Source organism: Euprymna scolopes, chromosome 13 (assembly GCF_053919585.1).
Source record: "Euprymna scolopes isolate OS-2025 chromosome 13, ASM5391958v1, whole genome shotgun sequence".
Taxonomy (NCBI): domain Eukaryota; kingdom Metazoa; phylum Mollusca; class Cephalopoda; order Sepiida; family Sepiolidae; genus Euprymna; species Euprymna scolopes.
The window spans coordinates 121,648,313-121,674,964 of record NC_136494.1 but is presented as its reverse complement, the minus strand read 5'-3'; the positions used below and the strand labels follow the sequence as shown (position 1 = coordinate 121,674,964).

The 26,652-nt window shown below is 33.8% G+C and overlaps 1 protein-coding gene across 12 annotated transcripts in view; it reads right to left on the bottom strand.

Annotated features, from left to right (window-relative positions):
• The window catches only part of LOC145292174 (uncharacterized), an 806,320-nt gene that overhangs the window by 134,164 nt on the left and 645,504 nt on the right, over positions 1-26,652 (bottom strand). For all 12 annotated transcript variants that reach the window (XM_080138436.1, XM_080138439.1, XM_080138442.1 and 9 more), the window contains 2 exons: positions 24,113-24,214; positions 18,646-19,229 (listed from right to left, as the gene is read on the bottom strand). In XM_080138436.1, the coding sequence (XP_079994562.1) occupies positions 18,646-19,229; positions 24,113-24,214 (686 nt within the window). The remainder of the gene's footprint in view (positions 1-18,645; positions 19,230-24,112; positions 24,215-26,652) is intronic.

The window sequence follows — 26,652 nt, the reverse complement described above, 5'->3', positions numbered from 1 at the left end:
CTGCCCAAATCCCTACATAGTACCCCAGTAGTTGTTTCCCATGATAGTAGCCCCCTACACCAAAGTGGCAATTTGCCTTGTTTGGGGTGAAAATGTAATAAAAAAAAAATTTAAAAAAAATTTAAAAAAAAACGAAAAGCAGTTAGCCGAACGTCAATTACGTACAGAGGAGTTACTTACAGAAATTGTTAAGAATAATGCGAACGCGGAAAGCAATTCAACATTTTCTCAGAATACAATATGGATCGCAATAGACAATTTTAAATACAAGGAAGAGGAAAAATCATTCGCAGCATATTTTCGGCGTTAAGATTTTTTTAATATTGACTGCAGCAACTGGTCTGATCAAAAGAAAACCAGACTTCTACTATGAAAATTGGAAACGGCTGAGCATGATAAATTCGTGGATTACATCTTGCCTCAGAAAACAGCAGATTTATCATTCAATGAGACGGTAAATTTGTTAACGGAACTTTTCTCGCAGAAAATGTCTTTTTTCCATAAGCGTTGAAGATGTTTGAATGTGGTAAAAGATGATAATGACCATTTTGCCAACTACGCAGCTGTAATGAACAAACACTGTGATGATTTTAAGTTGTCTGAACTAACACCAGACAATTTTAAATGTCTTGTGTTTTCGCAAGGGTTAACCTCGGGAAAAGATACAGAAATCAGGCGCAGAGTCCTTACAAAATTAGAAAATGAACCGAACTTAACACTTCAAAAATTGACTGAGGATTTTCAAAAAGTAGAAATATCGAAGCAGGCATCACGAATATAAAAAATTAACTAAGAAAAAAACGTCGAAATGGCACACAAACACTAACCACCGAAACTCAGAAAAACTAAAAGCATCGAGCGCTTGTTTCAGATGTGTTGGAATACATTGGGTAAGGGATTGCTCATTTTTAACAAAAAGATGCCATTCATGCAATAAGATCGGTCATAAAAGTTCGCACTGTAGGAAAACTCAGAATAGAAGCCGTGTATGTCAAACCAGAACTAAGGACATCGTAGATGAAAATCTACGCAAATATGTAACGATTAACATTTTCCGCAAGGCTATAAAATTCCAATTAGACAGTGGATCGGATCTTTCAATAATAAATCTCAAAACATGGAAAATATTAAGAAAGCCGACTATGTTAAAAACTAACAGAATGGCGATGGCCGTTAATGGTACAAAAATTCATTTTGAAGGTGAATTAATTACAAACATCACTTTACGGGGAAAAACAAAAAAACTACGATTGTATGTGCTAAAAGATAGTGAGAACCTGTTCGGTTCTGACAGCATGGAGGAGTTTCGTCTCTGGGATCTGCCTATATCCACATTCTGCAAGAAAATAGATACCTGCCCATCAAAAACAGAGAAGCTTATAACTTGTTTCAAAAAAGAATTCACAAACGTATTTACTCTTGGTCTGGGGAGATGTACAAAAATGGCCACAGATTTTAAGTTGAAACCTGGCACATAACTGGTGTTTAAAAAGAAACGTAATGTTCCGTTTGCTTCCCTGAATAAAATAAATCAGGAACTAGACAGATTAGAAAGCATCGGTATACTGGCTAAAATTGAACATAGTGAGTGGGTTGCTCTGGCAGTTTACATAAAGAAAAGGTCTGGGGAAATTCGCGTTTGTGCTGACTTCGCGACTGGACTCAACGGGTCCTTAGAAGATTTTCACTATCCATTACCTAGTCCAGAAGAAGTGTTCACCTCCTCTGTATTAACACTCATTAGGGTTTGTACAGATACGAAAGACTCGCGTTTGGTACCAAGGTGGCACCCACAATATTCCAGCAAGTAATGGATACTATGCTGTTCAGCTTGGACACCACAATGGCATACCTTGATAACATTATCATAGCGAGCAAAAGCAGGGAGGAACATGAAAAATATATCAGACAAGTATTCAGTCGAATACAAGATTATGGATTTAAGATCAAAGCAGATAAATGAAAGTTCTTTTTGCAAACAATTAAATATCTGGGTTAAATAATCAATAAAGATGGCAGATGCCCAGACCCAGATAGGGCGATCACTATTAAAGAAATGCCGGCACCAGTAAACATAACTCAATTGCAGAGCTTTTTAGTTTTGGCAAATTATTATCAGAAGTTCATCCTAAATATGCACAAATTGCGCGCACCATTTAATGAATTGCTGAAAAAGGATAAGGCTTGGGAGTGGACAGAAGATTGCCAGACATCATTCCAAGAAATAAAAAGAATCCTGACTTCAAAACTATTCCTAGCACATTTCAACCCGCAGTTGGACATAATAGTAGCTAGCGACGCTAGTCAATATGGCGTCGGGGCGTGCATGCTACATCGAATGCCGGATGGCTCGAAACAGCCTATTGCTTTCGCATCACGGACTCTCTTGCCAGCGGAAAAGAATTATTCTCAGATCAAGAAAGAGGCCCTAGGAATTATATTTGCAGTTTCAAAATTCCACTGGTTCTTGTACGGAAGACATTTTTTTCTACAAACCAACCATAAGCCATTGATATCCATTTTTGGATCAAAAAAAGGACTTCCAACATTCACTGCGAACTGACTATTAAGATGGGAAACTATTCTGCTGAACTATAATTTTACAATTCAATTTCTCCCCTCAAAACAACTAGCCCATGCAGACGACCTATCGAGACTGATTCCTGCCAAAATAGAACCTCTTGAAGATTCAGTAATCGTGGCACTATGTATTAATAGTGATGTAAAAGCCATGATAAACAATATTGTCTGCGAATTGCCGGTCACACTTCAAGATATTTAGTCAGAATCCCTAAATGACAATTTCATTCAAACCACGAAGCAGAAATTAGCACTGGGTGACACCAGTTCAGACATTTTTTGCGACGAAATACTGTTATACGGTGAAAGAGTTGTCATCCCCCAAACCCTTCAAAAAAGAATTCTCAGTGATTTTCACATGGGGTATCCAGGAATAAACAGCATGAAAAGCCTAATAAGAAGTTTTATTTATTGGCCAGCTATGGACCAAGATATTACCGACATGGTGAACAGATGCAAAGGCTGTGCGTTGGCTGCAAAAACACCACCAATAACAGATAAACCTTGGCCTGAGACTGAACAACCATGGTCGAGGATCCATATCGATTATGCGAGACCTGTGGAGGATTTTTACTACCTCATAGTAGTTGACTTACTCTAAATGGCCAGAAGCACTAAGATGCAAAAAACCGACCATGGCAACAATGACAAATTTTTTATTGGAATTGTTTGCTCGGTTTGGGTTTGTAGACTGTCTGGTTAGTGACAATGCTACACAGTTCACCTCGACAGAGTTCAGAAAATTCTGTGAGACATATCAAGTCAAGCATATTACGACACCCCAGTACCATGCCAGAAGCAACGGGCAGGCCGAACGCTTCGTCGATACACTTAAAAGAGCATTAAAAAAGGCATCTGGTACACCGACAGAAAAGGCCCTTCAGCAATTTCTGCAGGTTTACAAAATCAGAGAAATCCGAACAAACCAGATGCGGGATACCCAGCAGAAATCATGTTTGGACGGAAAATAAAATCCGTATTTGATAAACTGCTACCCAAACACATAGTACACAACAGAACCTCTACAATGCCAACGAAACATTTTAACAGCGGAGATAATGTGCATTTTAGACATTTTAGCAATAACGTTTCTTTTTGAGAACAGGGCACGATTTACGAAGAATCAGCCATGTTACATACATCATTCAGGGCCCAAAGTTCCAACATAAGGAGCACCTGAACCAAATCAGGAAACGCTTCTATGAGGATCAAGAAGAACCACCATAGGACGGCAGTGAGGCGATTGAAACTGTGTATGACTGCTTTGACATAGACCCTCCAAAAGGGATGTCAAAACCGAGATACTCCGGCAGAAAGAGGAAGCGCACAGACCCCTTGGTGGTCTGCCCAAAAAGGAAGAAATACTGGTTTTCACAACCGAGGAAATCAGCTTGGGAGGGGGTGTTGTAGGGAAATCACCCTCCAAATGGACTGTTCTATCCATTATATAAACCATAGACCTTTTGATCCCAAGTGTGGATTAAACACCAGAGCGACCCTCACCTGCTCGGTGACGTTTACTACTCTTTTCAGTTGTAACCTTTTTACGTTGTTGTTCCAGTAATACATTGTTTAAACTCTATTCCGTTGTTCTGTTTTCTTTGTGGCTTATTGCAAGCCATAACATTATTGTTCGAAAGTTTTTGGCCTTGAAGTAGTAGGTTTTTTTTTTTTTTTGCTTCTTACATCTAGTGGTTTCATGCCTTGTCTGGAGCGATTTCCATTAAAAAATTGCTTTATTTTGCCATCTAATTTACATAGTGTGTTCGTATGCACTATGTAAATTAGATGGCAAAATAAAGAGAAAATAATCGATATAATTTTGCTATATTATGATTATTTTTTACTGAAGGAGAATGCTTTAATATCAGTTTGATTTTTCAAATGAAAATGAAATAGTGTAAATCGTGACAGCAGGTCACAGGCAATCTAGTGAATATATATATATATATATATATATCCGCTTATCTCAGCATTGTTTCCAGTCATCCTGGACTTTTCCTTGCCACTGGACTCAAACAATGCCGATTCAGGAGAGGTGTGGTTGGTGATTGCGCAACCCTTGCCTCACAATTACATGCACAGTTTCCCCTACAAGGGGTATCCTTTGTCTTTTGAGACTGAACGGAGGTATCGAATATACAGGGTGAGTTAAAAGTAAGTGGGCAGTAAAGAAAACATTTAATATTAATAAAGAATTGCATTAATTATAACTGATACATAAACCTATTCAAAATCATGTCCACCTTTTGGCTCACTATATATATATATATATATATATATATATATATATATATATATATATATATTGTTTATGTGTGCGCGCACGCGCGTGTTTTATCAAAGTTTGAACTTTAAGCTATCAATAATAAAATGGATAACCATTAGCCAGCATTTACTGTGCTAGTGACTGTTCATTATAAAGTTGACTATTTTATTAATGTAGTTCTTAAAGTTGAATGTCACTTGTTCCAGGACGATTCAGTACAATTAAGACCTCTTAGTAAATTGTGTATTAATGAAAACAATTATTGAGACTTACAATTTTTTTTTTTTTTTTTTTTTTTTTGCATTTTTTTTTTTGTTCTGTACAATTTATTTTAATTGCATTTTACAATTAAATACCTATTATTCTACATTGGTGTTATTTTGATTAATTATAGCAGCGTAAATTCACAAAATCTAATACGTGTTGACTATAATACAGTCAAATGATAACTAAGATTTTTACAATATTTAAAAAGCTTGCATAAATGAATGTCACTTTTTTTTTTTCAAAAAATCTAATCGCACATCAAAGTGACACACCATGAATCTATAAATAAACGCTTCTTTAATTTACTCTCGTTTTTTTTTTTTTTTTTTTTTTTGTGCTTAAAAAAAAGGGGGCTGCTTCACATTTTCTTTAAGAAAATGAATTCTTATCTTTTGTGTTATCTGTTTTAATTAAACTCATTTCCAATCATGTTAAGATTTAACAGAGAGAGAGAAGGAGAGAGAGAGAGAGAGAGAAATAAGCTATCTCATAAAAGAAAATCAAACGACATTGAAAATACTTTGTCTTCTTTTTTCTAAATGTATCACAAATGCTAAATAAATTATTAAAGAATAAAAAAAAAAGATGCACAGGATCTACATGTTTAGTTTGCATGTTTAATGGCGCATCAACTCTTTTTTCCGTTTATTTTTACATGACAAAAATGACATATTTTGTAAATTCTCACTTGCATACAATTAAACTTAAAAAGAAATTTGAATAACTTCTTTCCTATCCATTTTTATAATTCTAACTAACAAATTAAAAGCTTAATGGGCATAAAACTAAATTTAAAAAGCAGTGTATAAAAACAAATTCACAAAATATACTTCAAAGAAAACTTAGATGCTGTTCATACAAGCCTAGAATACATCCTTGACAATCAGTTTGATAGTGGCTTTTTGCTGTCAAGTTGAAGTACGGTTCTGTCCATCTTTCCAGGCTTTACCTTCTCTCTCAGAAGGTGTCAGTTTATTGCTAACCGCCTGGAGAATGCTAACAAAGCTGCATGGTCATTTTTTGTAGACCCGAGTGCACTGGCTTTCAAAAAAAAAAAAAAAAAAAAAAAAAACTCCACCTAACCTTGTGTCTAACCTTCTGTATAGGCGACAAATATGCTTCAATGAAACATGTTTGTGCCTCTGTATTTTTTTTACAGCATATCAACCATTTTTTTGTTTGTTTATTTAATTCCCAAACTATTGTATACATTTAATCATTTACAATAAAGACAACTTTCAGTTTTACAAGTTGGGGAGAAAATTGTGGGTTCATACCTTTTCCCAATGGTATAATTACATAATTAAACACAATAGATCTAATAGGACTTGAACTTGGCACCACCTATTGCATAGTCTACAATGGTATCTATTTGGCTAATCATGATCTTTAAAAACATATTCAATCAAATGATAATATTAATTGTACAGCAATCAATATATTAAATGATATTAAATGTACAGAAATATATTTTAAATGATCCGACATAATAACTGTATACAAATATAAAAAAAAACAATAAGGTAAGCTTTGTTTACCTTGTTTTTGTTGTTGTTTTTAAAGCAGTCAATTCTGTATTCTATAATCCAATCTTCAACATCATTATTATATTTCATTTCTTGGAAACATTTGTACATCTCAATGCAGAAGAACTAATACATTTTGATATTTTATTAGGTAAGTAAACAGACCCCCAACTCTCTACCCCTTTTCACACAGCAGTAATTCTCAGTTTCTAATCCAAATTTGTTCCCATTTTGCCAATGTAGATTTTAAGGTAAGATATAACTACTTCAGCTCCCCAAATAAGAGAGAGTAATAAGAGATTTAAAAATAGATAGCAAATTATATATATATACATATATATATATAACTTATCAGAAACAGCTGAAAAAATACTTATATCTTGATATCACTTGGTTGTCAAAAAATGTATAAAAACGACAGACAGGCTTTATTTAGAAATCATCAAAAATAACGTGGATATTATCAGCTTATCCGGGCCTTGATAAGTGGTGATCACTGTGTAAAAAAAAAAAAAAAAAAAAAAAAAGCTTATCATTAGAAAATGTGTTATTTTTTAAGTGTAAATTTACTTTGAGTTTTGTTTCAACTGTTATTAAAATTATACATAGAATATTAAGCTTGTGATTAACATTAAATAATTCTATTTCTTAATAAATTCGACTTAATAAAAAAGGAAATTCACTGTTTGAAACGCTCGATAATAAATTAAGATTTAACGATTGGAAAGACCAGATGAGCGAAATTGTTTTTAATAAATATTGCGTTTTTTATTAAAAATAAAAATTGAATTTTTTTTCCTTAAAAAAATAAATAAATAAAATTAATAAAATTTCAATTTTATTTTAATAAATAGTAATATTTACTAAAAAAAAAATCACAATCGTTTGGTCTTTCTAAATGTTAAATCTTAGTTCTAATTTAATGATTAAAAACATTGCTTTCTTCTAGGATAATCAAGAAAGAAAACTTCAACATCAGCAAAACTTTGATACTTAGTACTTATGGACTTGCCTTTCCACAAGGGCAGGATTAGACACGATCAATTTTTCATGTAGGGAAAATGCAAATCTCTAAAAACGGGCACTCATAATAAAGAGCAGTTGGATAGTAAAAACTACTCAAGAAGACCACGACCTTATCAGATGACTTAATTTTTTAATCTTTTCTAAAAATTCGTATTGGATTATTCAGACTATTCTTCTCATATTTGAGTATTATTCACACAATGTTTCGATCGATGAAACCTCAATCTTCTTTATGAGTATCTTGTCAAACTCTTGAATCTCCTGTCTAACTCAAAAATTTGCATAGAATTTCGAATGGAACCCTTTATTTAATCCACAGAGGTAACATGCTCTCATTCTGTCAGCCATGACGGAGTAGAAGTCCAAAGTAATTCACAGTTGTATTTTTGGTCCACCAATTTAGTCGGATTTGGACCTTAGAATTCACCCTCGTCCGTCTATTCTCAAAATTCTCAATAACTACTTATTACATTTTTCTGAAATTTTGCATGAAGTTACAACTACCCAAGGTAAGAAATGTAACATTCTCAGATTTTTGATAAAAGTCAGAAGGGGTCAAAATAGACAAAAATAGCACTTTTGGGGGACATAGTATCTTTTTCTGAAAATTACCCAAAAGCAAGATCACATGGATAAACATCTGGAAACGTCCTTGACTCTGGGAAAATTCTCGTGCTTGAGCCCCATGGTGGGTTAAAGGTGAAAAACACCTTTTGGGGCTAATTTTTATTTTTCTCCTAAAATTCATAATTGTGTCTGAATAGGTTTTAAATGGTACCGAATTTAAAAAAAACTAAGGCATCGTTTGTCATGAAACGGTGTCATTTAGCTGTTTTAGCCCAAATTTTTACATCAGGCCAGGGATTTAAATGGGTAAAATTGGTAACTGCTCTACGACTGATTTTAGCTAACAGTGCAAGAGAAATAACTCTTGTAGACTCGATTTTACAAATATTGATTATATATTCATAGATTGAACTTTAATACATGTGATTGGTTGTATGCTCGTGTACCACAAGCCTGGCTCACTAGGGAATTTTTAAAATCTTCTCATCAATGAGTTCAACAACTTGCCTGTTAGTATTAGGGTACTTTTGTTGGGCGATTTCAATTTGGATCAGCTTCTTGCAAACAAGGTGGCACTAATAGAATCCCTTAATGGATCTCAACAATTTCTTTAGTGCTCAAATTATGCCACTCAAATAGAAGGTGGTATATTGGATTTAATTCTTGATACAGAACTTTCTTCTTCACGAGCAATGTGGCTTCCCGTCCCATTTAGAGATCACTTTGTTTTGTACTTTAATGTGTGATTACTTTATATCTGTTTTGATTCATTTACTTCATATAGATAAAATAACAAAAAAAAAAAAAAACATGTGAAATGTGACCCCCTCCCCACTTACATCTAGAATATAAAAAAAAAGAAAAAAAAACCCTTATACAGAAGCAATAGCTTGTCGTGGTTATATGGCTTTTACTAAAGTTGCTTCATTACCTTTTATTCAAAAAACATGACAAAGGCATCAGTCGGGGGGGGGGCCATATAGTTTTTGACTTGCTAGTATTGTCCGCACTCAGGATTGAACCTTCATCCACCGGAAGAGTGTAACTTATAAGCTCTTTCAGACAAGACTAGTATGGATTTTAGGAACCTTAAAACTGTATTAAGATGTATATTCTTACTACCTAGCACTATTTATGACTATAGATTATATAGTGATCTATTTATAATTTATATTATAATTTATACTATTTATGACTATAGATTATATAGTGATCTATTTATAAATTATATTATAATTTATACTATTTATGACTATAGGTTATATAGTAGTGATCTATTTATAATTTATATTATAATTTATATTATTTATGACTATAGATTATATAGTAGTGATCTATTTATAATTTATATTATTTATGACTATAGATTATATAGTGATCTATTTATAATTTATATTATAATTTATACTATTTATGACTATAGATTATATAGTAGTGATCTATTTATAATTTATATTATAATTTATACTATTTATGACTATAGATTATATAGTGATCCATTTATAATTTATATTATAATTTATACTATTTATGACTATAGATTACATAGTGATCAATAATTAGCACTCAAGATGAAAAGTATAGTTTGAGTAATCCAAATTTAAATTATCAATCCACAATCGGCCTAACATTTGCCGGCAATATGAACTGGAACAAATACATAGAGGATATTGCAAAGGCTGCAGCAAAGAAGGTGGGTTTCCTCTATCGAGCTAGATGACTACTCACACCTGAAAGTATCCTGTACCTTTACAAGGCCACCATTCGCCCATGCATGGAGTATTGTTGCCCAATTTGGGCTGATGCATCTACCACTAGTCTCTCCCTCTTAGATAAAGTCCAAAAAAGAGTTGTCAATCTAATCGGTCCCACTTTACAAACTAAGCTTCAGCCTCTGTACTATCTCCACAATGTCGCATCACTGTGCCTGTTTTACAAATAATGGAATGTGTTCTGATGAACTCGTTTTACTTGTACCCCCTCGACGTACATATCCCTGACAAACCCGCTTAGCAATAAGATCTCACCCTTTCCCTGTTGTTGTCCCTAAATACCAGAAAGCTTTCTATTCTAATAGTTTTTTCCCTCGAACAACTAGACTTTGGAATTCCCTTCCTGCTGCCTGCTTCCCTGGCTGTACTAATATGCAGAAGTTTAAATGTAACATAAACAAATATCTTGTTAATCTTTTCTAGACATGACCCCAAATAGTAGTGGCGATATGCTTCGTAAGGGGTGAACATGAGTAAAAAAAAAAAAAAAATCTCAAAAATTTAGAAACATTTTTTTAAATATTCACATCAAGTATTTTGAAATTGTAGTAATTCAACAGCGTCTAAAATTGCACATGTTTAAAAATATATATAATCCTGATTTTCGGCGCAAAATTTGAAGTCAACAGACGTTTGGATAAAAAAATTAGTCTCAGTCTAAAATGAAATATGATTAGTTGACATTTAGTCAGTTTATATGATAATTTTTATTTTTATTATTTATATATGTATAGTGTGAGCAAACTTATTTTTTTATTTTCTAGATACGCAACTGAATAATTTTAGGCTCAGAAAACTGTAAATGTTATATTAACACAATTTCTACAATAATTTAAATAATCTTTTTATCAAAATAAAATTGCAACAACTCAACGTGTGTGTGCATAATTATCACACCAACTTTTAATTAATAGTAACTTTTTAATGAAACAGGATTTTAAAAATGTAAATAAAAAAAAAATTATGAAATCCATCAGAATACATTTCGGTTTCTTTGTAAACAGTCACAATTTTAATCTATTGTTTGTAGTAAAATACATTGCTGACCATTGCAAATTTAAAATGAAATTCTAAAATATTTGAACTGTTGAATTTAAAGTTGAAAGTTTTAGAAGTTACGAATTTAAATCTTTTAATATAACAGGATTTGCTATTTGTACCGAATAATTTTATAAATTGAGATTAAAACAACTTTAACTTAATAAAATTTGTTGTAGCTTTAAAACAATCTGACCAAACACACAATAAAAGTTACATTCAATTATAATGCTATTTAAAAAAAATATTAATTTAGTAAAAAAGAAAAGAAAAAGAAATTATATTAAAAATACAAGCTAAGTAGTGGGAGACAAAAATGAAAGTGAAAATTCCAGCGCAACAATGAATAGCTACCATTAGTTTTACACAATGATATTTATACCGTCTATCTCAAATATTTCAAAGAATTTGATCTAGTTATTCATATTATGTATGCTGCAAATTTTTTAAAAGTTAAAACCATACTCTTTAAAATAAGAGAATCCTAAATCTAAATAATCAGGTTTTAAAATATTTTTTTGCTTAAAATCACTGGTTTTGACATTTTTTTTTAAGATAACGTTTTGAGAAATCAGTTTAATAATTAATGAAAAAAGAACTTGAAATATATAACAAATGAAAACCAAAAAAATAATATATAAAAAGATAAAATTTAAACTTATTCATTTGTTACTGATTCAGATTGTGTTCGAGTATTATAAACTTTTCCTGGGACGGGTGTTCCAGTTAGTTTGTTTATAAATGTCAGACACACTAAATACTGAATGGATTCTTCCTTATCTAAAAGATAAGGATCTCTGGTAAAAGATCCAATCATTATCATAAAAAAGTTGCGAGCAACATCAACAAAAAAAAAAAAAATGTCGAACATAACCCCCTGGACAGATTTTCTTAGCACGAGATCAGCTTATCATAGCAATCTTTACAAAATGTAATGAGATTATTTTTCACAACTGTGAAAGTCGTTTGCCATGAATCCTTTGAGGGGAGAGGGAAGGGTCATTCTTAGATAATAAACAGCTGATGATATTAAAATAAAACCCCCAAAAATGAAAGTTTTCTTTTACTCAATGAAGAAAGAATTAGGAGTTATGTGTACAATTGCTTTTTTTTTTTTTTTTTTTGGGGGGGGGGGGTCCATATTAAAAAATAAAATGTATAAAAAAAATGCAAATTAATTAATAAAATGTCCTTTTTCAAAACCAATATGCAAATATGAGGATTTTTAATCAGATGCCCTACAGGTTGACAGGCTGAAACTATACTCAAGACACTTTTATGAATAGTGATGATGGAGCTACCGCGAGGTAAAATACCAGGTTGAGAAACTGGTGCAGTCTATCCTTCTCTTGAGTGTAGATGGAACTCTCTTAAGCCATGGTAGGCGCCACGTCTAGTGATGGCGTCACGATAAAAAATACCCTTGATAATCCTAGCGAAGCATCAAGTATTCAGCTACCGACAAGATTTGATTTACACTACAAACTCGTGTAGTGAGTTCAATCTCAGCTACTGCCGTGCTGGATAGATGGAGCGGTGCACGTAAATTCAATTTTTACTAAGAAAGATTTGTTTCAAATTTGCCTTTTGAAAAGGAGCAAAATATAGTATCTCTTCATTTACTACACTTCATCTTTTTTGTCCTCAGTCAAGAAGTCCTAGACTGAAGCAATATTTTTTTGTATTAATACAAAGTGGCCTTTTTTTTTTCTTTTTTTTTTTTGAGGAACTGGATTTTCCTCACATTTGAAAAAGACCTTGTGTCCAACTCTGCCCTCATGCGAAGGCCAGTATATCTTATTTCCTTTCGTCTGCGTTTATTAACTAACTAGTCTCAGGACAGGTTTATAAAATTAGGAAATGTTAATATGTGCAAAAGTTAGGATTCTAAAATATGTGAAAGCAATAAAAAAAAAATGTGTATATACTGTTCATTTTTTTATTATTATATATAGCATCGCTTATTTTTATTCTCATTTCAATTTGAAAACAAAAGATTTAACAGAATATCTTTATCTGCACTTATATATAAAAAAAAAAAACACTTTTCTGTGTGTGTGAGTTCGTTCCTTACGAATTTCAAAACGGCTGGGCCCATTTTTTTGGGAAATTTCACACAAATGTTTGGGAATGTTCTTAGATAGGTTTTGTATGAGAATGCCTCTGATAAATATCAAAAATCAAAAAATCTCATTAAAGAAGGAACACTGATTCTGACCAAAGTCAATACTTTTATACAGACTAACATCGCAAGTACATTTGAGAAGTTTTATCATTGCAAAAGCAGATGGGGCCGGTGTATAAAATCAACAGTAGGTGCTTTGCTAGGACAGGGGTAGGTTCAAAATGAATGTTTCTATTTAGAGCACACTTCAACCATGATACTTGACTTTTATGTTAAACATTAATTCAAGCAAATAAACAAATAATTTTATAAAATCAACAGTAGGTTCTCTACAGTGCAATGTAGACTACAATGTATTGTGGATTAAATCATTGCAGTGAGGCATGTAAAGCTTTATCTAGGTGTACTGTGGTTGGTCCCTGACTAAAGTAGGCAATCAATTTGATTTAAAATTAAAGAGATTTCTCTCAAACCTCGCACTCCCTAAGTTTTCTGAACTCGCAGTTAAGTACATGATTGGATCAAATCTATTCAGCCATGTATTTAATGGCCACTTAATAACAATACTTAATGCTAAAATGAAAGCAAGAAGTTAGTACATCGCAAAAAAAATAAAAAATAAAAATCAGAAAAGAGTAATATATGGCCAATACTCCATTTTTTATCTAAACTTTTCTTGCACCCACCTGGTAAATGGAAGCATCCCAAGTTGGTACCCCCTGATCTATATTATGTATCATGCTGCGTTTTTTGTTGACACTCTGTTTGCACTTAAATGGTTAATTTAGCTTGCATGGCTAAAAACCATAGAAAATAACCAAGTGATCTCTCTTTCAGCTTTGTATTTTGTACATTTTTTTTTCTGATTTTTTTTTTTCTGATTTTTTTTAAAAGTTAATTTATCCAATGAGGTCATTGTAGAAAAATCAAATTTAAATTTTCAAGGACTTTTTAATTTCTGATACATTTGAAGTAATTGTTATTTGGTAATTAATGCTCTCCATTATGTCTCAGGAGACAATGGATATTCCTTGTGAGAATGCCTGCACATGTAATCGTAAAGCAAGGGTTGCGCAATCCCAAACCCTACCTCTCCAGAGTCAGCACTGTCAGATTCCAGTGGCAAAGAGAAGTCCAGAACAACTGAAAACGATGTTGAGATAAGCAGAGAGAACATATAGCATTTGACATTCCCAAATGGTCACCCATATAATACTGACCAAATGGTCACCCATATAATACTGACAAAATGGTCACCCATATAATACTGACCAAATGGTCAACCATATCATACTGACAAAATGGTCACCCATATAATAATGACAAAATGGTCACCAATATAATACTGACCAAATGGTCACCCATAAAATACTGACCAAATGGTCACCCATAAAATACTGACCAAATGGTCACCCATAAAATACTGACCAAATGGTCACCCATAAAATACTGACCAAATGGTCACCCATAAAATACTGACCAAATGGTCACCCATATAATACTGACCAAATGGTCACCCATATAATACTGACAAAATGGTCACCCATATAATACTGACAAAATGGTCACCCATATAATACTGACAAAATGGTCACCCATATAATACTGACAAAATGGTCACCCATATAATACTGACAAAATGGTCACCCATATAATACTGACAAAATGGTCACCCATATAATACTGACAAAATGGTCACCCATATAATACTGACAAAATGGTCACCCATATAATACTGACACAATGGTCACCCATTTAATACTGACAAAATGGTCACCCATATAATACTGACCAAATGGTCACCCATATAATACTGACAAAATGGTCACCCATATAATACTGACAAAATGGTCACCCATATAATACTGACAAAATGGTCACCCATATAATACTGACAAAATGGTCACCCATATAATACTGACAAAATGGTCACCCATATAATACTGACCAAATGGTCACCCATATAATACTGACCAAATGGTCACCCATATAATACTGACCAAATGGTCACCCATATAATACTGACAAAATGGTCATCCATATAATACTGACAAAATGGTCACCCATATAATACTGACAAAATGGTCACCCATATAATACTGACCAAATGGTCACCCATATAATACTGACCAAATGGTCACCCATATAATACTGACAAAATGGTCACCCATATAATACTGACAAAATGGTCACCCATATAATACTGACAAAATGGTCACCCATATAATACTGACAAAATGGTCACCCATAAAATACTGACAAAATGGTCACCCATATAATACTGACCAAATGGTCACCCATATAATACTGACAAAATGGTCATCCATATAATACTGACAAAATGGTCACCCATATAATACTGACAAAATGGTCACCCATATAATACTGACAAAATGGTCACCCATATAATACTGACAAAATGGTCACCCATATAATACTGACCAAATGGTCACCCATATAATACTGACCAAATGGTCACCCATATAATACTGACAAAATGGTCACCCATATAATACTGACAAAATGGTCACCCATATAATACTGACAAAATGGTCACCCATATAATACTGACAAAATGGTCACCCATATAATACTGACAAAATGGTCACCCATATAATACTGACAAAATGGTCACCCATATAATACTGACAAAATGGTCACCCATATAGTACTGACAAAATGGTCACCCATATAATACTGACAAAATGGTCACCCATATAATACTGACAAAATGGTCACCCATATAATACTGACAAAATGGTCACCCATATAATACTGACAAAATGGTCACCCATTTTATACTGACCAAATGGTAACCCATATAATACTGACCAAATGGTCACCCATATAATACTGACCAAATTGTCACCCATAAAATACTGACAAAATGGTCACCCATATAATACTGACAAAATGGTCACCCATATAATACTGACAAAATGGTCACCCATATAATACTGACAAAATGGTCACCCATATAATACTGACAAAATGGTCACCCATATAATACTGACAAAATGGTCACCCATATAATACTGACAAAATGGTCACCCATATAATACTGACCAAATGGTCACCCATATAATACTGACCAAATGGTCACCCATATAATACTGACAAAATGGTCACCCATATAATACTGACAAAATGGTCACCCATATAATACTGACAAAATGGTCACCCATATAATACTGACAAAATGGTCACCCATATAATACTGACAAAATGGTCACCCATATAATACTGACAAAATGGTCACCCATATAATACTGACCAAATGGTCACCCATATAGTACTGACAAAATGGTCACCCATATCATACTGACAAAATGGTCACCCATATCATACTGACAAAATGGTCACCCATATCATACTGACAAAATGGTCACCCATATCATACTGACAAAATGGTCACCCATATAATACTGACCAAATGGTCACCCATTTAATACTGACAAAATGGTCACCCATTTTATACTGACCAAATGGTCACCCATATAATACTGACAAAATGGTCACCCATATAATACTGACAAAATGGTCACCCATATAATACTGACAAAATGGTCACCCATATAATACTGACAAAATGGTCACCCATATAATACTGACAAAATGGTCACCCATATAATACTGACAAAATGGTCACCCATATAATACTGACAAAATGGTCACCCATATAATACTGACAAAATGGTCACCCATATAATACTGACAAAATGGTCACCCATATAATACTGACAAAATGGTCACCCATATAATACTGACAAAATGGTCACCCATATAATACTGACAAAATGGTCACCCATATAATACTGACAAAATGGTCACCCATATAATACTGACAAAATGGTCACCCATATAATACTGACAAAATGGTCACCCATATTATACTGACAAAATGGTCACCCATATAGTACTGACAAAATGGTTACCCATATAGTATTGACAAAATGGTTACCCATATAGTACTGACAAAATGGTCACCCATATAATACTGACAAAATGGTCACCCATATAATACTGACAAAATGGTCACCCATATAATACTGACAAAATGGTCATCCATATAATACTGACAATATGGTCACCCATATAATACTGACAAAATGGTCACCCATATAATACTGACAAAATGGTCACCCATATAGTACTGACAAAATGGTCACCCATATAGTACTGACAAAATGGTCACCCATATAGTACTGACAAAATGGTCACCCATATAGTACTGACAAAATGGTCACCCATACAGTACTGACAAAATGGTCACCCATATAATACTGACAAAATTGTCACCCATATAATACTGACAAAATTGTCACCCATATAATACTGACAAAATGGTCACCCATATAATACTGACCAAGCTCATTGCAGCTTAATGCCAGGAATCCAACAGGAACTGGTATGTCAGCGTGATTATGCTGTATATGTTATTTGGTAATTATTGTTGTCCAATATATTTAGAATGATTAGTTGCAGCTATTTATTTTTACAGGCGTGTCACCACTTATCAAGGTCAAAAAAACCACTGGTGGATGAGGGTTAATTAATATAAGGTAGTAATGTAATAATAATTAATGGTGTAAGTTGGGTAGAATTTAAATTATTTAAGGGGATGACACAACAAGAATTTGTTTAAATTGGACTTAAAGATTATCATATTGTAATCAGTCAGGAAGCAGGCCAGTGGAACAGTATTCCACGGGTGAGCAGTTCTAGGAAAGAAGCTTTGTTCATGGAATTTGCATTTAGATTTAGGCACTGCCATATAAGTAAATCAAATAATTGACCAAATTGGAGTTTTCTAGTCCATATAGAATTATGATAAATTGTTTAGGAGTTTTTTTATTTTACCTTTTTTATACATAATTACATTTATTTTATGAGATTTTGAAAATTTAATTTAATCATTGAGGTATCCTTTTGTCATTAAAATAGATATTTTTTCTGAAATAGGATTTTAAATTTGACTTTTTTATGGAAATCACTCTGGACAAGGCATGAAGACACTTGACATAACTAGCTAATACTAATTGAAGAGATTCCAACCCAGAAAGCAGAAATTCTTCCCCCTTCGTCAGAAACATCACTCAAGGAATGTGAGGACTAAAGGACAAAATAAGGGAAGCAAGAGTTACGAGGATGCTGAAAGTAAATTTTTTTTTTTTATGTGCAAGAAAAGCAAATTTTTTATATAAGAAATTTTCTCATATTATTAATACAGATAGATAACTTCTTTTGGTTAGGAACAAAGTGTAGTATCTGTTTTGATTCTATACTTAGTTTATTGTCTTCTCAGTCAGTGAATGAGAAGTCTTTTTAGACTAAAGCAATTCTTATTTTTGTCCCAATTGATAGTACTCTTTTTTTCTAACTTTGCCCTCGAGGGGAGGTACATAAATGGGTACTTTCATGCAATTATCAATAGTGGTAATTAATAATTAAAATAAATAAATAAATCAAACTTACAGATTCCCAATCCGTGGTGACATAAACTCTTCAGGCTGAGGCACCAATACTGGATGATTTTGTGAAATTTCTTCAACCCTTTTTCTGGAATTCAAATCTCGGAGTATCCAATTCTGATGCCAGCTGAGTGAGTGATTGGAACTTAAGTCCAATATATCCTCAATTGACTCATCAACCTCTTTGATTGGAGTCAAATTGAGAGACAACAAGTCCGGATCAATTTCTTTTGATTCAAAATTGAGGTCATCCAAATCTGGTAACGTGCAATGTGATCGATCAGCCAAGTTCGGACTGATTGCGTTAAGGCCGAGGGATGGTGTGGATGCTTTCACCCTGCTGACACATTTCTTTTCAATTGGGGGCTCATAAGGGAAGACGATTTCTTCTACTTGAAGAGGCTTTGGTGGTTTCCGACCCGGTAAGGACTTTGCATAAGATTTTAGTTCAGCAATGATTTTGGCGGCATTGTCATCAGGTGACTGCGGTACTTTGCAGGCTTCTGTTGATGCAGTTGTGGCTTCTAGAATTTCATGAACACGCTCTTGACGATTTGGCATTCCCTCTTGTCGTTGATTTTCAATCACCTGTAAAAAAAAAAATTTGAATTTAAGGATGCTGACAAAATCTTTGATAAGGGTTGCAAAGTCAGAAGTTTTGGAAGAAGTCAGGTATTTTAATCCAACTCCAATTATTGCAATATATTGGAAGATTTTAAAATAAGGAATCGGACCTTATACATTCTGACTCTACAACTCTACAATATGTATTAGATAAAATACAGTTCTAACTGACACTAAGATTTCTACCTGGTTATGACTGATGGAACGAGAGCATACAAGCCCTTGGATAAAATAAACGATTCCATTCAAAATTCAGTGTAAATTGTTGAATTAGTGGGAATGGTTTGAGTGTTTTGTTTTCTGGCATATGAACCCTTTTCAGGTTATTTAATGCCGAATCCAGTTATTTTGGAAATAGTATTCATGTTGTTTCAAATTATTGTGTTGAAGGTGTTTATTCTTCAAGTTCTTTGTATCTTCAATCGTTGGTTTGCAGTGTTTGGTTTGGTTGTTTTATAGTGGATTTTATCGTTTTTATTCTTTACCCTGCAGAACATGAATGAGTTTTGCAATGGGAGACGGAAAAGGGTTAAAGTATTAATGTTTGGTACATTTTAAGTTAGGAAACCAGCCAGGAAATGGGGGAGATAGAAAGAGAAAGGGTAAATGGGAAGAAGGAAAAGGGGGAAAAGAAAAATTAAGTTTTGCATAAGGAAGTAGAAAAACAAAAAGCATCAATGTTAGTTGAAGTTCTCAGGAAGTCAATATCTTCAGACAGCCTGATCTGGTAGCACCAGGAATTAGTGGGAATATATGATTACTGAAGCAAGATAAGATGATGAAAGAAAATCAAAAATAATTTGGCCAAAGTCAATGAAATTGTAGTTTGGAAGAAATTTGTAAACAACAGTAAAAAATTTTTAACAGACATACAAGAAGCAGCATGGAAAGTATCACAATGCATCTTGTTAGCAAAAAAAAAAAAAAAAAAAAAAAAAAAAATGCATGAGAAAAACGTAGCTTATATTAGTATCAACATGATCACCTTATGGAGGGATCCTGCCACTTCAGAGATTCAGTAAATAGGAATGAAAACTGAAGCAGTTCTTCCTAATGATCATAAATCTGATTGCAGGCAATCCATCATCATTGGCAATCACTCGTGACGAGTATGATTGTTCTCCCATCGGTGAGATTGGGTCTGATCATTTATGGGTCCTCAGATGGTTGTGGAAGCTGATCCTTGACCCGCAGACTTTATTGCAGAAGGGGCATGTGTGGGTGGTCGACTGGGTAGTGGAAGAGGCAGAAGGAGCTGTGTTGGTAATAGATCTCTCCTATCTCTGCAGTTCTGTGGCGGTTCTTTTCTGGGTGAATCATGGCTTCATGGACCATCCTACTCTACATACCCCTCTGAAGAGCAGCATCCTCCCAACTGGTGAGGCTGAAGTGACACGATCTCAGGTGGGTCTTTATGTTTTCTTTATATCTCTTTCTGTCCTCCTTGGGACCGCTTTCCCTCTTTTAGCTGACCATAGAGCATTTGCTTTGGAAGGCGGTTGTCAGACATGCACATAACATGGCTCGTCCATCACAGCTGGTGTTGGATGATGGTTGTGGTGATGGTAGGTATCTTGGCTTCCTTCAGGATGCTTACATTTGTTCATCAATCCTTCCATCCAATCCTGAGGATCTTGCAGAGACAACACTGATGATACTGCTCCAGAACTGCTGTAGGTGGTCCAACTGTCGGCCTCATAGAGAAGAGTTGGCAGGACATCTGCTTTATAGACAAGCAGTTTGGTCAAAGGCAGCCCATACAACACTAAGAAAAGACCTATTGACCATCCAGAAAGATGAACAACAAAGTGGAAAGATGCTTGATATGTATGACAGTATAACTGATTATAATTAAATAACCTGCGGGTTATTTCTTCTGCCCTTCACATCAACAATTTCTTGGTTAAGTTGGACACTGTTGTCCAAACTTCCAACTTCCAAACTTCTGTATACGTAACGCACCTTCTCTCAACTGCAAAAGCACTTCTGCTGATCGAACTTACTTCTTGAGAATCCAACTTCAAAATAAACATGCTCCTTGAAAAATCAACCCTCTTATCTCCAACCAGGAGCATCTCATCTACATACCATGTGGTAATATTGCAGGCATATAAAGAGATAAGGCAGCCATTTTTGTTTCTTTCTTCTTCATTCATTTCGTTCCACGACTGACCCGTTGAATTATGCACATGTGCTAGTTAGGTAAGTCACGCGTTTCCCTACACTGATGAGACAAAGACATTCGATGGTGGGACAGAGCACATAAGGATCCATAAGGGTTTGCAACTCATGATTATGAAATTTATTTGCAACAAGCCAAGACAAAGCAAAAGGCTCTTAGAATTTGAGAAAATGAAAAAATAAGAAATAATAAATTCACAGTCAAAAAATGGTAAATGACACAGAACTAGAAAAAGAGAATAGAAAACGAAAACTTGAGTGTTGCAACAAAAAATTAAATAAGCCTAAAGGGTAGCAAATTCATCAAAGAAAAAAGTGCAAAATTGCAGGCGAAACTATCATATATCACGTGTAGCCAGAACCCATAGGAGATGCACCGTCGGGTTAGGACAGAAAAATAAAAATGGAAACTGATGAGCATGTGTGGAAGTGCTCAAAAATTGTGTGTCTATGTCTTAGTCGGGCCTACCTACAATAGAAACGAGTTCGTCCAAGGGCTATAAAAAGCCAATGCCAAAGTCATTCAAGGAGTGATTGCTGACATTGCTCTGGTAACGTGCCGTTTCGACAGAGTTGTTCGGGATAGTGTCGTGCCATTTTGACAGAGTTGTTCAGGATAGTGTCGTGCCGTTTCAACAGAGTTGTTCGGGATAGTGTCGTGCCGTTTCGACAGAGTTGTTCAGGATAGTATTGTGTAATTTCAACAGAGTTGATTGAATCATATTAACGAAATTGTTCAGGATCAAGTAAATTATGGCCTTAATAAAAGCTTACTTATTAATGGCGATACACTTTCTTTAATTGTGCTTGAATTTGTGATAAGCAGCGTTGATTCAAGAAGTCTCCGTCACGGTTTATTTGAAATAAATTTAACTATTTTTGCTTGTTTGAACTCAAAAGCTACCCCCTCCCCCCCTCGACTGATTTTCCAACAACTTTTTTCGTTTATGAAATGGAACAAGTTCATACATTTCATTACATCCGAAATATATTTTCAAATATTTGTACTTGTGTTTCGTTTTCTTAATTTCATTCATCCCGAGAAAGTCTTGCAATAAACACAAAACGTTGATGACCATATGACTTGGTTTATTCCGTTTTTATCTCTCTATTTCATCAGAATACTATTTCCATTATTCTCATCATATATATATATATATATATATATATATATATGTGTGTGTGTGTGTGTGTTTGTGAGATGTACGTTTTTGCATATATTTTTTATTCTTTTTGTATACCAATGTTTTTTTAATCAGAAGCTCGATGTTTATTAAAATAACAACAGAGCATATATAAATACAAACATTTTGCTAAATTCCAAAGTCCAGGATTTTATTCATTTTATCATTCATTTTTTTTTTTTTTTTTCAAAACAAAAATTTCATAAAGAAAAACATAGCGATTACAAATCTGGAGATGGATTCAATGAGTTATTTTTGTTTTTTATTGGGGGGGGGGGGGATTTTATGTTATATCGCTATGTTTTTTTCTCATTGGGAATTTTTTGTTTTTTCTGATGAGTCGATAGAGGAAATATTCAGTATTGAGACAAATATTGGTCGTTCTCCCACCCTATAAACGAAATAGATTTGTAAATGCGTCAAAGTTTTCCTTTTGAAAGGAATGATTCATAAAATAAGGAAAATTTTAAATTTTGGAATTCAAAAATGTCATTTACTTATGTAATTGCAGTCAGATAATTCAATATTATTCTCGGTTCCTAATTCCTGTCCAAGCAATCAATTCAGTGTAATTTAACACGTAATACAATTTTTAATTTGATGAGAATTGTAGTGGACCGGGGTATAATACCCTAGCTCGCCACAAGAAAATAATGAAACAAATGGAATTGAAGGAAACAAAGACTCAATTGATGGATAAGATAAACGTCATTTATTTACTGTTGAAAGAATGTTTTAGATATAACATGTGTTCATGTCCGCGCATGTGTAACCAATGTTCGTTGCGGGACTGGTGTTGTAGAAAGAATAGGAAATGTGTGTTCATCTCAAGTTCGGGTCACTATCGTTTGTTCGCGCGTGGGAAGAGAAATGAGTGTTGTAGTGAAAATGAGAATGATAGTCCAGCGTGTAGACAAAGAAGAGGATATGAGAGTTGACGTCAGTTAGCAGTCAGCTACGCGAGGGTGTTCTCAGGGAACAGTAGTAGATAGAGAAAGAGTGTAGGTACTGTCTGTTGGCTCGTGCCCCATACATAGTTGCAGGGGACGTGAGCGTGCGCCTCCCGAAAGGGAGGCAGCTGGTTAGCACAACCTCTCTGGTCGAGAGTTACCTAAAAAAAAGGGTTAGAAACAGCTTGTCTCTTCGTTTTATACTCGTTTCCGGTGGTCATTTGCGCATGTGTATTTTTCCTTAGAAAGCGCAAGTGATGTCGTCCATGTGTGCGTTCGTGTGCGCATTAGCGTGTGTCTATACACGTGAATGTGAGTGTATGTACACGAACGTGAATATGTGTACATGTGTGGATATGGTGCGTATGTTTGTGTGCACGTATGTATATGACATAGATTGAAATGTGAATGTGTGTTTTTGTGTGAGACTTGAAAAAGGCTCGTACAGAATGTTTCTTGATAGTTACGTTCCAAAACTTTTCCCAAGAGAATTAATAGAATAAAACTCGAAATAATAGATTGAATTTATTACCTTGGAGACGACAGCTTGTGCCAACTGATCCTCATAGCATTGCTGGACTTCTGTGGATTCATCGGATAAGGAAGAAAGATCCGATACTGCTTCATCCGATGTCTGTAGAGGAAAAATATTTCTTTTAGAAAGATGCTTTTGAAAAAACATTTTAATTTTTTTTTCTCATTTTATTGGATTAGAATAATTAGAGGGACACAACCTTCTTTGAGGAAGAATGGAATTTTGTGTTTGTTGATGATGATGGCAGTGCTAAATATAGCGTTACTAACATAAAGACCCGACATTGCCCGGGATTAAATGACAATTATATTTTTACTGTCATCAAAATCGGTGAAATCAACCATTTTTCAATCAAATCGATTGATTGCCTCTTTTACTTGGGTACCCATAGAGGCACACCAGGAGAAAGCTCCACATGCCTCCCTGTAGTGACTTAGTCCATAATACATCGTAGTCTACATTGCACTGTAGAGAACCGCCTGTTGATTTTATAAAATTATTTTATATATAATGCCTTGAATTAAAGTTTAGAATGGAAAAGTCAAGTATCATAGTTCAATTGTGCTTTAAGCAGAAATGTTTATTTTGAATGCACCCCTGTAATATCAAAGAACCTACTGTTGATTTTATATCTTGGGCTTTTCTGCTTGTGTGGTAATTAAACTTCTGAAATGCACTTGTGGCGTTAAGCTATATAAAATTGTTAACTTTAATCAAAATCACTAATTCTTTCTTTCAAACTTTTTTGATTATCGGTACTTATTGAAGACATTCTGATACAAAACTTATCTAAGAACATTGCCAGATACATAAAGTATATTTGTGTGACATTTCATAAAAATCGACTCAGCCTTTTTGAAGTCCATAGGGAACGAACTCACACACAAAATTCCTTTTATATAATAGAGATAGGGATTTGGTGGCTATTGTAATTTTTCCTGCAGACAATTTCACATTGAAAAGAATATTTGTACAAAGCGAAAGAATGACTTTATATTAAGTAAATTAATATCTTTTCAGTCTCTTCATAAGTTTATTTTAGTGGATTTATGCTCCAGCAAACATGGAATCAAGAGAAAGTTTTTGATGTCCGATTTAGTTGATATTGAAGAGAAAAGAAGCTGAATTACCTTGCAAAGTACAAACATACACACGTGTGTGCATATATATATATATGTAAGTCAATGACTATATATATATATATAGAGAGAGTCATTGACATACAGTCTTGTTTCGTAGTATCACAACTCATCAGTGGCGTTAGACTAGTACCTCTCCCAAGCCGAGGATTGAACCCAAAACCATTGCGTTGATAGTCAGCAGTTCTACAGATCAACCCACAGGAGTGGTGCCAACAAATAACCTCACCAAATGTCTATTTTAAACAAACATCCGAGTTTCGTTGAACAGCAGGGTGTTTGTTTTTCTTGCAATTTGTTTTTTTCCATTTGGCGAGCCAATGATCCACACATTCTACTTGAGTGTAAAAAGAAATTTGCCATAGTTGTGAACGTTTTCAACTTCCGTGAGTCGTCTTTAGGCAAGTGATGAAATTAAAAATTGCGTTCGGTGAAGTTATTGAAAAGTCAGTTAAAATCGTTTAAAATCATTAAAAGCGCTTAACCATGTCTTCCTCCCTGAGTGATGGTCAGTTTGTTTATGCAACTGAGTAGGGCTTCAATAATTAGGAGGTGCGGGTTACAATGTGAGACGGCTAAAATGGCAGTTTTTTTTTGTTTTTTTTAATATGTTTCTAAATTCGTTTTGGAGGGTGTCATGTGCTACAAGGTGTTGCTAGATGGAGCTGTTAGGGGAAGACAGGTGACACACACGCGCGCGCACACACATACATATATATAAGGTCTTTCAAAGAATGATGCAAAGAACCATGTAAAAAAAAGTGGGAAACTGGCATATGAGCACATGCTTCAAAGACATGCAAAAATAATGACTTCTAGTTTAGAAATAAATTAAACTTAAACAAAGTGTAAACATATTTGTACTAAATGAATAAATATTGATGTCAATTAAATTAAAATGTATTACTCAGCAAATTTTTTTTAATAAATTATTTTAATATATATATATATATATATATATATATATATATATATATATATATATATATATAATCCAGGCATTAACCATTAACCAATATTCAGGTTTAAGTGTTTTAAATTGTCTTAGGCTAAGTCTGTGTAAATTGCATTGATGTACAAAATTTTCTGTGCAATTTATGACAATATTAACATTTAATGGAAAATGAACTCAGCTCTTTCATCTAAATTGATTTTAAATTCATCATTTATTTTTTGGGAGGGGGGGGGAGAAAGGGGGTCAAATTCTTTAAGAGTAAAATGCAATGAAACAATAAAATGCATGAATATTTAGGTCACTATTTTTTCAAGTGAAGCTGGGATAGGTTCAACAATTTTGAAATCTTATTGCATTGTTTGACTGAATAGGTAAAAAAATAAAAATGAAAAAGAATAAAGGAAACTGAAAATATTTTTTTAACAGTTTTATTTGATTAAAAC